The 13,294-nt window shown below is 39.6% G+C and overlaps 1 protein-coding gene across 2 annotated transcripts in view; it reads left to right on the top strand.

The window, feature by feature from the left end:
• LOC122815197 overlaps positions 1-13,294 on the top strand; it is a 366,575-nt gene that overhangs the window by 166,378 nt on the left and 186,903 nt on the right. For both annotated transcript variants that reach the window (XM_044087491.1, XM_044087490.1), the window contains exon 3: positions 1,402-1,555. In XM_044087491.1, coding sequence (XP_043943426.1) covers positions 1,402-1,555 — 154 coding nt within the window. The remainder of the gene's footprint in view (positions 1-1,401; positions 1,556-13,294) is intronic.

Here is a 13,294-nt window from a genome sequence, read left to right as displayed (position 1 = left end):
CACATCTGATTTCAATATTGATCCCATGAAGATCTAATGCTCCTGGGTCACATCTAACTTCCAGGGTGATGCCATGAAGAGCTGGTGGTCAGGAGTCACATCTGACTTCCATGGTGATCCCATGAAGAACTGATAGTCAGGAGTCACATCTGACTTCCACGGATATCCCATGAAGAGCTGATGGTCAGAAGTCACACATGACTTCCATGTTGATCCCATGAAGAGCTGATGGTCATGAGTCACATCTGACTACTATGGTGATCCCATGAAGAGCTGATGGTCAGGAGTCATATCTGACTTCCAGGGTGATCCCATGATGAGCTGATGCTCATGAGTCACATCTTATTTTCATGGTGTTCCCATGAGGAGTTGATGACCAAGAGTCACATCTGACTTCCATGGTGATCCCATGAAGAGCTGATGGTTAGGAGTCACATTTGACTTCCACAGTGATCCCATGAAGAGCAGATGGTCAGGAGTCACATTTGACTTTCATGGTGATTCCACGAAGAACTGATGGTCATGAGTTACATCTGACTTCCATGGTGATCCCATGAAGAGTTGATGGTCAAAAGTCACATCTGACTTCCATGGTGATCCCATGAAGAACTGATGGTCATGAGTCACATCTGACTTCCATGGTGATCCCGTGAATAGCTGATACTCAAAAGTCACATCTCACTTCTATAGTTCCATAAGAAGAGCTGCTGCCATCCACAGAGTTTGTTAACTAAGGGGGGAAGGGATGTAGATTGACAGACATGTCATGTCCATCACACGCATACACACCCACACACACACACACACATACACACACACACACACACACACACACACACACACACACACACACACACACACACACACAGTCACACGCACACAGACATACACACACCTATGAAGAACTTAAAGTCACTAATCAGCCAAACAAATAGCTTTTGGAGGCGGAAGAAAACTGACCTACATGGACATGGATAAGACTCATATTCACACAGGGTTGACATGCCGACTCCACACAGAATGTGCTCCAGCCGAGAACTCAACCACAAACCTTCTTGTCTTGAAGTGACAGTTCCATCCACTGTGCCACCCAGTTAGTCACTAAATTAATATAAAATTTATTCAGAAAATTATAAACACATGACAAGATAATTAATGATATTTACATGGTATAGTACTGACGATTAGCATTTCTAATCAGTTCCTGAATGAAGAAATCATTTCAAACTTTTGTATGAGTTCCTTGAATTGAGGAGGTTTTGATACTTAAATATGCTATATAAAGCATATATTAAAAATGAAGTGAACTTAGAAAATTGTCATTATATGTAGCCTCATTCTATGATAAACAATCTTTCCTGTTCATTTATTTATTTATTTTGTCTGTCTGTCTTTTTCTAGCCTTGCAAGTACTACAATCAAGGGTCTTGCAGGGATGGGAGAAATTGTAAATATCCACACATTTGCCAATATTTTTTTAAAGGGTATTGCAAGTATGGCACAAACTGCAAATATAGCCATCACCAACAACATAAGCCTGGAGGAACCAAGAACGGTAAGTTCATTTATATTCACTATTTATAAAACAGTACAATACTTAGTACAATAACTCAGAAATCTGGGAGGGGGGGTGGAAGACTTTATAGAGGTACTGAAACTACCAGAATACTGTATAAAAAATAACAGCAATTATCAAAATTTGTCGACTTTTGTGACAGAATGTTGTACTCTTCTTTAGAGTACACTGATTCGATTACTTTTGTTTATAATCTCAGTGAGGAGAAAATATTTCACCTTTTAATGTATAACAAAAAATTAACATATTTACCCCCTCACACCCAGTCCAGTCATATGAGCTTTTTTACATCATCCAGCTTTGACACCGGGAGCATGTTTATGCCAGTCTCCCTTCTTGAATACCACATTTTCTGGGATAGGTTTATTGGCACAGGTTAGTACAACAGTGTTTAAAAATGTGATATTAATTACAGGCAGATGGTATGGACTTAAAAATGTTGGCGTTTTTCCTTTACAGTACTCCATGTGATTTAGAAGATCAGCATCTATTTTAGCATCAGTTTTAGATAACCTTCATTTTCTCAAAGTGCACTTGTATAGTTTCCTTTGCAGTGCAAATTTCTATTGCATTTTTTTTTTTGCATGTGTGTTTGCATTTATTGATTCATTCATTGATTTATTGATTGATTCATTGATTGTCATTTGTTTGCTTGATTGTTTATCAGGTAAATAAACTTGCCCAAAGAGGCTTTTTAGCTGTGACCTAAGCACACTGCATATACAATCTATGTGTAATGCAGGACAGATACAATACAGTGCAAAAAGTATCAACACAGTAATATTAAGTAGCGTTTTTAAAGTCTTCATCATCATCATCATCATCATCATCATCATCATCCCCCTTTTTTCCCATTTTCTACATGGGGTCAGGGTGTTGAGTTAACTAACTGTCACCATTTCTCTCTGAATTCAATGCCACACTCCTGCCTTTTTTGACACTCATGCCTGACTGTTGCAGATCTTATCTCAAACAATCCATCCACCTCTTTGCTGGATGCCCTTGTTTTCTATTAATTTCTTCTTGTCTGCCCCAAATCTTCTTCACCAGATTGTCTTCTGCTTTCCTGCACATGTGCCAATACCACCATAATCTGCTCTCTTTGATCTTTTCTGCAACTGGAACTACTTTGGCTTCGGATCTTATGTCCTCATTTCTTCATCTGTCCCACAGTGCACATCCTACCACCCATCTCAGCCACTTCATTTCCATCATCTGCGGCTTCCTCATCTGCTCTGCCTTTACTGCCCAGGTTTCTGTGCCATACAGTAGTACTGGTCGCACCACTGTTTTGCACACCTTACTTTTTAGCTTCTTTGGCATTGGAGGAAGAAAAGTGTCAATAGAAATGAATGGGTTAATTTAGCAAGAGAGTAAGGGGGAATGTGGATAGGTTTTTATTGGTGCACAGTTGTAAAAGGTTGTGTATTTTAGTTGATTGTTGAGCATTGTGATTTTATCTGAAGAAGTTTCATCACTGAGTGAGATGAAAAGTGCTTCATTAAACAGTTTTTCGTGTTTATTCTTACCTACAAGTGGAGTGTGTATTTTGGTTCAGCAGTAGTTTTAGATTGTTTTTACTTCATTTATTTCCTAGTTTCTGGAGTACGGATATATTCAATTATACCAAACTCAGCTGTTGCCTTTATTCCCTTCCTTAACATTTTTGAGACTACCCAAGAGGGACTTTTTCAGCTTAACAAGTACAATTGAAAGGTACTTCATGTCTGCGGTCAACATCTGAAATTAGGAATCTCTTGAAACAACGGGATACATCTTACAAGCTATGAAAAACAAACCCTTCCAATAATAATAATAAGAAGAAGAAGAAACAAAGGAGTGATCTCAGTGCCAATCCAAAAACTGATAAAAATGAATACAAGGCACAGGGAGTCCAACTGTTGAGACAAAACTTCTTTAATCCAAAACGAAATACGTAATCCTAAAACAAGCACAGATAATAACAATAACGCTGTTGTACAAAATTCCCTTTACGTTTTCGTCAATCAACTTGTTCAGATAAAATTACCTCATTTAGCAAGTCCTTTATATGCAGTTCTAAATTTTAAAAGGACCAACAGAAAAACAACATCAATTAAAACAATACATAATAAAACTTGTTTCTTCCTTGTATTAAAATGACATCTAATACTCAAATAAATGTATGTTAATAAACATATATATATATAAATCAAATAAAATCAGTATTTTGTCATTTAATAATGTTATTAAACCGAGAAATGTAAAACAAATAAATAAATAAATAAAATACGTCTTTTCGCTTTGGATTAAAGAGGTTTTGTCTCAGCAGTTGGGCTCCCTGTGCCTTGTATTAATTTATAATAATAATAATAATAATAATAATAATAATAATAACAACAATGAACTAGCACTTCACATATTAAAACATCAAGCACATAATGCTGTTAAAAGGCACATCCATAAGAAATAAACATACATTCTGCGCTGGTACTCATGCACAGTTCTGGAAGCCACTGAAGGCAGTGACAATCAGCTTGCAAGTTACTAACAGTAAATATCTGCCTAAGCAAGAGGCTCCAAAATAACATAGAAACCCTTATCTTCAAAAGCCCAAGAATACAAGTAACACCCAAATTAACTCCATCACTACTACTAATTCCAACTAAATCTTTGTGATCTACAGACTTCCACTACTCTACTTCAAGAGCATTATGTCAAAAGAAGTACTAAAATCATTACAAAATTTTCTTTGCTAGTAACTGAAGTGATGAATTGCAAAGCCACCTATATTGTTTTATTGTGCTTAATCTGCACTTCCCTCTAAAACTGCTACTTATAACAAATTTATTAATAAAGCAAAGTTTTAGACTAATGTGTTGGGAGTTTAAGAAATAGTGGTAAATGTTCTGAGAGAAAGGATGAGCACTGTGCTGACATTATGGTTTGGCAAACTAAACAATTACTTAAGGCACTGTTCTTCTAGGAGAACTCTTTCCCTAGTTATATTTATTTATTTATTTTTTACAGTTACATTTTATTGCTCTAAAAAATAAATAAAATGTCCTTACTGAAAAGAAACTAAGTCTGTGGAATGTCAGGTGCTACAAGGGGAGAGGGTGCTGTAGTCATGTCATTATATTAGTTTTAAACATTGTGAGATCGTGGAAGTACAGACCTCACAGTGTTCAAATACAGAAGTGAAGGCACCTGAACTAATGGTGGACAGGTTAAAGTAAGAGACCTTCTGCTAAAGTTTGTTTGGTGAGAAATGATAGGAATGATGAGTTGTAACAGTGAGATAAGTGTTGTCATTAAAACTATGTTTCTAATGTTTGTGACAATATTGCTAGTAGTGATTAATCAGGTAATTCTGGCAATTTTTCTGACTCTGTGATTTGTGTGAGCATTTGGGATGAGGGTATGGCACAGTGAGGTAAGTGTCATTACTGTTTATAACGCTAGCAGTGATTGACCAGATGTTTTGGACAATATTCCTGACTTTCTGATTTGTGTTGGGATGACAGTAACTGCACAGTGAGGTACATGTCATTACTATGTTTATGGCATTGAGTGACCAGATAATTTTGGACAATATTCCTGTTCTTGATTAGTGTTGGGATGAGACGAATGGCATGATGAGAAGTGTAATTACTCTCTCTTTTCTACAGTAATGCTGGCAGTGTTTAACCAGATACTAACACACTATTTCTTGCTTTATGATTTGTGTGGCAGTAGAGATGAGGGGAATAGTTCAGTGAGAAGTGTTATTATTGTTTTTTTTTTTTTTTTTTTTTTTTTTTACAATAATGCTGGCAATGATCAAATATTTTGGGCAATATTTCTGGCTTTGTGATTTATATTGGGATGAGGGCAATGCCACAAAGAGAAGTGTAATGGATCTTTTTATTGCAGTAATGTTGGCAGTGTTCACTCAGATATTTAGGGCAATATTTCTGACTTTTCAATTTATGAGGGCAGTCGGGATGAGGGGAATGACAGGGTGAGAAGTGTTATTACTCTTTTATTTTAATTTTTTATTTTATTTTACATTTAACTGGGAAAGTCCGACTTGGAACGAACCAATTTTCAGCAGAGGCCTGGGAAGAAATGCTCCAGATGCATGTCTTTGTAACATGGGAGGAAACCGGAGCACCTGGAGGAAACCCACATGAATTCAGGGAGGACATGCAGACTCTGCACAGAAGGCACCCCAGCCAAGAATTGAACTGGAGAACCTCTTGCTGTGAGGTAACAATGCTACCACTGCACCATTGTGCCACTGCGCCATCCTTTTTTGCTAAACAAATAGTTACCACACATTAAAATACTGCACAGTGCTTATATACTACATTAGTTCTGCAAAGCCAAAATAATAGGAAAACAGTAGCAGGCAGCTTTTTAACAATAACAGTAGAGATCGTCAACCAGATATTTTGGGCAATATTTCTGGCTTTGTAATTGGTGTGGGCAGTTGGGATTATAGAAAAGGAGAATTGTTATTACTGTTTTTATAATAATGCTGGCAGAAATCAACCAGGTATTTTGTGCAACATATTTCTGTCTTTTCAATTTGTGTGGAGCAATTTGGATTGGAATACTTTAATGTGTGGCAACTTGTTTGCATGGACTGTGGAGGTGAAATATTACACAGCAGTCAGATGTTGTGGTTATAAATGCTGGGCAGGGATGGGGTTGGCTGGATGAAATTAACTGGCCTTCTTGTCTTAGTTCAGTTCAAACAGTCGCTGTCTGGCTTTGAAGGACTAGAGTGCTTTTGTGAGAAGTAAGATGGACTACTTAACTAGATACATGATATGTCTAGAAAGAGTAGATGTAATTAGTATGGATGCCTTTTTTGGAAGAAAATGACCAACTGCCTGCTACTGTTTGCTTATTATTTCGGCTTTGCAGGATTAATGTAGTTGTATAAGCAATGTGCAATAATTTAATGTGTGTCAACTATTTGTTTAGCAAAAAAGGTGAAGTACATTACAGTGCCATTGTCTTTATCACAATCAAACATCTGAGTTGTACATAGAAGTGGATACAACTGCTTGGTGGGGGTAGGTAGATTGGATGAAAGTAAATGACCCTGTTTTTACTTCTTGGTTTCACAGTTATCTCAAAAAAACAAAACAAGGGCTAAATGCAACAAAGAATACCCAGACCCTCAAAACCTATGGAGGCTGGTGGCCTTCATTCCCCAAGGCTGTAGAGGTGAATTTGACACGGGTTAGCAATCACTTCAGTCCTGAACCCCACCTAGTCTACAATTAGTCCTGGTCTTGAGTGTACAGAGGAGATTGCTGTACTTGTGTTGGGGGCTAGTGGCGTTGTCATCATTTCTTTAACTTTCCTCACTAACCTCAGTGGTCACTATGTCTGGTGATGGGCTGAAGACAGTGTGGTCATTTCTTTAACTTTCCTCACAAACTTCAGAGGGTGCACAGAGAATCACTATAGCATGTAGAGGAGTATTGTACCATCTCTAGAAGTAGCATTATTGCAATTATTTTTTTTTCATTTTCTTCACAATCACACATATCATGGATATACAGGTGGCTATCATTTGGGGAGAGTAAATAAGCATGTTGTTTATATATATCTGACAGCAAATATGTTATATTCAATTAGTTTTTTCAGGTTTGCTCTAGTCTGATATTGGAAATGAACACAGAAGTTGACTGTTTTTAGGAATAGGAGGTGAGAAGGCATGCTGTATATAAATATGACAGCAGCACCTTGAAATATGACTGTGGATATTTGTGTCTTAATTTTAATCCCAATTTAATATTAGACGGGGATGCACAGAAAGTGTTGACCTATTTTGAGATGGGAGGGTAGGGGAGCAGGTATTCCTAGACATGATATATGTATTCTCACAAGCAAATTGTGACCCTGAGTAACATCATGCCCATACCAAGAATAATACCTCAGTATAAAGAAAAAATGATCAATTTCAACAATTGGCTAAGCTTCTGATGTCATTCAAAGGGGATACAGTGTCTGTCAGCCTGGGACGACATGCTCGACAAGCCCTGTTGCTTCGCAAGAGATGGTTTGCACCTGTCACCCCTAGGCTTTTGAATACTGGCCAAGGCTCTTGCTGCCCCCATAGTGCCTTTTTTAGGCAAGGCTCAAAAGTCAAACCCACCTCCATAAACAGCACAATTAACAAAAAACTGAGGGTTATGCTACTCAACGCCAGGAGTTTAAATCTCAAAATGCACGCTCGAAGCACTCCTCAGTATGGAGAATGTTGATATCTGTGCAGTAACTGATACCTGGTTCAGTGCTCCAGAGAGTACCCCAGCACTACCAGGCTACAACTGTACCACATGTTTTGGCCATAGAACATGGACCAAAACACAAAAGGAGGGGGTGTATCCATACTCATCAAGGATATCTACACCTCCAGGTTAGTGGCGCAGCATGATACCTCTAAGATCATCCACGTGCAACTAACATTGGGCAATTCTGCAATGCAAATTGTGACCTGCTGCAGATCTCCTCCATGACCCAGGATCACCACTCCACCTTTCCGGAGACACTGGAAAACATGAAGCATCAATTTATTGTGAACTGGTGTTTGGTCAGTTTTGAGCATTAAAATGTGGATAGAACTTACTTCTTCTTGAAATAAAAAAAAAACGAGATTACATTTCTTTTCTGTATGCATACTTTTTGTTCATGCCATCTTTGGATTAAAATTGCACATCAAAGCATCAGTAAGCCCATGGCTTCTAGATGACTAGCATCTCCCAGACCCTCAGCTTAATTCAGCTATTACAGGTATTTGTGTCAATTAGGGTGTGTTGAAAGAATGAAGGCAGAAGGAGAGTTGAAGAGCAAGACTTAATTTCTTTCCTTATTCATGGTTTTCATTCAGGCCATCACTGGATTTTTTCCATCTCTTTCAACTTTCTGGTTTGAAAGCAGCACTTGTGCTTGTTTCCCACCATTCCTGTAACTAGCCTAGTCCAGATACAGAGTTGCTGTATCCAGGACTGTTGGTAAGCTTCTGAGCCCCACAAGCCTTTCTGTGTTGGAAGAAAGCCTTCTAGCTTATCAGTGGGAGTGGTAAGCACTAGGTAGCCTGTCTACCACAAGAGGAGTGGTTCTTGGCCCAGAAATTGTAGTTTATTGACCATTTGGACAGTTTGTCCATCTCTTTCAACTTTCTGGTTTAAAAGACCACATCTGCGCTTGTTTCCCATCTTTCCTGTAACTAACCTACTGGGTAGCACTAGAAAGCCTTAAACTGATACAAGCCTTTAAGCTTAGAAGAGAGACTTTAGAGTGATTAAGTATCAGTTTTCTGTACTTTCTTGTTGTACTTAACTGTTTTCCGCCTAAATGCTGATTTTCCAGCGTTTATTGTGATTCAAAAGCTTCTTTTTTCACATATTGTACTTATTTGACTGCCAGCACTTTTAAAAAGTCGTTTTTTGTTTAAATAATTTGTTTAACTGTTGTAGGCTACACACTAAAGTGCGATAGCCTTTTCTGATCGTTTGTAGTCATTTAAAGCTGTTTTAAGTGTATTGTTTTTTAGTGTTTTTGCCTTATCTTTAAAAAAAAAAAAAAAATTCCTTGTTTCCCACCTTTCTAAGCTAGTATAGTCCAGTTTTCAGGCTAGAGCTGAATTCAGGGCTGTGTTACAAGTTTCTGAGTTGCCCATACCTTACTTGGCTTGAAGGAAGTTTCTCTGTTCACCTGTGAGAGAGGGGAGCTTTGAACAGCCTATCTGTCCCTGGAGGAGTGGTTCCAGCCCAGAAGTTAGTAGTTTATTGGCCATTTTGAGCTAATTTCTATCTCTTTCATTTCCCTGCTATAAAAACCGCATTTGCACGGTTTTCTGCCAGGCAGTGCTGGTTAGCTAGGGTTAAATTACTCCCTGCTCCACTTAGTCTCCTCTTCAGTTTGTCCCTTGAAACTAGTCTAACTCTCAACCTAAGCACTCAAAAAGCATCCTGCAGCCTAGCACTTGCTCAGACCTAATAGCAAGCACTAATATACCCCGACACTTGATTGCCCAGCAGGGCAAGACTCTTTATTCACCCCTCACCAACCAAGCGACTAAGCAGTTCAACCTACTATTCAGGCATGACCAAAGGGCAATTTCAGGTGTACTCTCCAGTCCAGCTGGTGAATCTGGGTATCCTGAGGCAATGTTACAACTGCCTCATGTACACAGACAACCCTCTTCTCCTACCACAAATCACTAACATATGCGAGATGCAATTATACAGCCAAACTGGAGTCTAAGCTGTCTCTACCCAAGACTGGAACAGACAGTCAGGAGGAGAAGGTTAACACTTGCACCACACCGCCAGCCACACGTAGACCTACTAAACCAGCAATGGCAAAAAATACTTATAAATACACAAAGTCATACTCAGAGGCTCTAAACAAAAACCTGCGAAAGCATCAGAGACCTCCAAAGCAGACACCCAAACAACCTGCACCTCCCGTCACAAACCAGACAACACATAAAACACAAAATCAGTGTGCCGCACAATCACAGCCCTTAAGGCGAAATAACATACCTAACACTCTAGTAATATGTGACTCTATAGACAGGCACACTGACGTCCCATTCACTAGGCTGGACAAGCAGAAGGTTACTGTTAGCTACCTGTCAGGAGCCAGAATCTGCCACATAACACAAGCACTCAGGTCACTCCAGAACAAGTACAAATATGACTCTGTCGTTGTGCATGTTGGTATAAATGACCTGAGACATACCTCCCTGGACTACATGAAAAGAGACAGAGACATGGACGAGCTCTCTGATCATGTAGCCCAGGCTGGTATGACCCTGACCCTGAGTAACATCATGCCCATACCAAGAATAATACCTCAGTATAAAGAAAAAATGATCAATTTCAACAATTGGCTAAGCTTCTGATGTCATTCAAAGGGGATACAGTGTCTGTCAGCCTGGGGCGACATGCTCGACAAGCCCTGTTGCTTCGCAAGAGATGGTTTGCACCTGTCACCCCTAGGCTTTTGAATACTGGCCAAGGCTCTTGCTGCCCCCATAGTGCCTTTTTTAGGCAAGGCTCAAAAGTCAAACCCACCTCCATAAACAGCACAATTAACAAAAAACTGAGGGTTATGCTACTCAACGCCAGGAGTTTAAATCTCAAAATGCACGCGCTCGAAGCACTCCTCAGTATGGAGAATGTTGATATCTGTGCAGTAACTGATACCTGGTTCAGTGCTCCAGAGAGTACCCCAGCACTACCAGGCTACAACTCGTACCACATGTTTTGGCCATAGAACATGGACCAAAACACAAAAGGAGGGGGTGTATCCATACTCATCAAGGATATCTACACCTCCAGGTTAGTGGCGCAGCATGATACCTCTAAGATCATCCACGTGCAACTAACATTGGGCAATTCTGCAATGCAAATTGTGACCTGCTGCAGATCTCCCTCCATGACCCAGGATCACCACTCCACCTTTCCGGAGACACTGGAAAACATGAAGCATCAATTTATTGTGAACTGGTGTTTGGTCAGTTTTGAGCATTAAAATGTGGATAGAACTTACTTCTTCTTGAAATAAAAAAAAAACGAGATTACATTTCTTTTCTGTATGCATACTTTTTGTTCATGCCATCTTTGGATTAAAATTGCACATCAAAGCATCAGTAAGCCCATGGCTTCTAGATGACTAGCATCTCCCAGACCCTCAGCTTAATTCAGCTATTACAGGTATTTGTGTCAATTAGGGTGTGTTGAAAGAATGAAGGCAGAAGGAGAGTTGAAGAGCAAGACTTAATTTCTTTCCTTATTCATGGTTTTCATTCAGGCCATCACTGGATTTTTTCCATCTCTTTCAACTTTCTGGTTTGAAAGCAGCACTTGTGCTTGTTTCCCACCATTCCTGTAACTAGCCTAGTCCAGATACAGAGTTGCTGTATCCAGGACTGTTGGTAAGCTTCTGAGCCCCACAAGCCTTTCTGTGTTGGAAGAAAGCCTTCTAGCTTATCAGTGGGAGTGGTAAGCACTAGGTAGCCTGTCTACCACAAGAGGAGTGGTTCTTGGCCCAGAAATTGTAGTTTATTGACCATTTGGACAGTTTGTCCATCTCTTTCAACTTTCTGGTTTAAAAGACCACATCTGCTTGTTTCCCATCTTTCCTGTAACTAACCTACTGGGTAGCACTAGAAAGCCTTAAACTGATACAAGCCTTTAAGCTTAGAAGAGAGACTTTAGAGTGATTAAGTATCAGTTTTCTGTACTTTCTTGCTGTACTTAACTGTTTTCCGCCTAAATGCTGATTTTCCAGCGTTTATTGTGATTCAAAAGCTTCTTTTTTCACATATTGTACTTATTTGACTGCCTGCGCTTTTAAAAAGCGTTTTTGTTTAAAAATTTTGTTTAACTGTTGTAGGCTACACACTAAAGTGCGATAGCCTTTTCTGATCGTTTGTAGTCATTTAAAGCTGTTTTAAGTGTATTTTTTTTTTTTTTTTACTGTTTTTGCCTTATCTTTAAAAAAAAAAAAATTCCTTGTTTCCCACCTTTCTAAGCTAGTATAGTCCAGTTTTCAGGCTAGTGCTGAATTCAGGGCTGTGATACTAGTTTCTGAGTTGCCCATACCTTACTTGGCTTGAAGGAAGTTTCTCTGTTCACCTGTGAGAGAGGGGAGCTTTGAACAGCCTATCTGTCCCTGGAGGAGTGGTTCCAGCCCAGAAGTTAGTAGTTTATTGGCCATTTTGAGCTAATTTCTATCTCTTTCATTTCCTGCTATAAAAACCGCATTTGCACGGTTTTCTGCCAGGCAGTGCTGGTTAGCTAGGGTTAAATTACTCCCTGCTCCACTTAGTCTCCTCTTCAGTTTGTCCCTTGAAACTAGTCTAACTCTCAACCTAAGCACTCAAAAAGCATCCTGCAGCCTAGCACTTGCTCAGACCTAATAGCAAGCACTAATATACCCCGACACTTGATTGCCCAGCAGGGCAAGACTCTTTATTCACCCCTCACCAACCAAGCGACTAAGCAGTTCAACCTACTATTCAGGCATGACCAAAGGGCAATTTCAGGTGTACTCTCCAGTCCAGCTGGTGAATCTGGGTATCCTGAGGCAATGTTACAACTGCCTCATGTACACAGACAACCCTCTTCTCCTACCACAAATCACTAACATATGCGAGAGATGCAATTATACAGCCAAACTGGAGTCTAAGCTGTCTCTACCCAAGACTGGAACAGACAGTCAGGAGGAGAAGGTTAACACTTGCACCACACCGCCAGCCACACGTAGACCTACTAAACCAGCAATGGCAAAAAATACTTATAAATACACAAAGTCATACTCAGAGGCTCTAAACAAAAACCTGCGAAAGCATCAGAGACCTCCAAAGCAGACACCCAAACAACCTGCACCTCCCGTCACAAACCAGACAACACATAAAACGCAAAATCAGTGTGCCGCACAATCACAGCCCTTAAGGCGAAATAACATACCTAACACTCTAGTAATATGTGACTCTATAGACAGGCACACTGACGTCCCATTCACTAGGCTGGACAAGCAGAAGGTTACTGTTAGCTACCTGTCAGGAGCCAGAATCTGCCACATAACACAAGCACTCAGGTCACTCCAGAACAAGTACAAATATGACTCTGTCGTTGTGCATGTTGGTATAAATGACCTGAGACATACCTCCCTGGACTACATGAAAAGAGACAGAGACATGGACGAGCTCTCTGATCATGT

This window comes from Protopterus annectens, chromosome 11.part0 (genome assembly GCF_019279795.1).
Source record: "Protopterus annectens isolate FY-2018-M chromosome 11.part0, PAN1.0, whole genome shotgun sequence".
In the NCBI taxonomy this organism is placed as follows: Eukaryota; Metazoa; Chordata; order Ceratodontiformes; family Protopteridae; genus Protopterus; species Protopterus annectens.
Note: the sequence above shows the minus strand (reverse complement) of the source record. Positions and strands in the feature narration are given on the sequence as shown.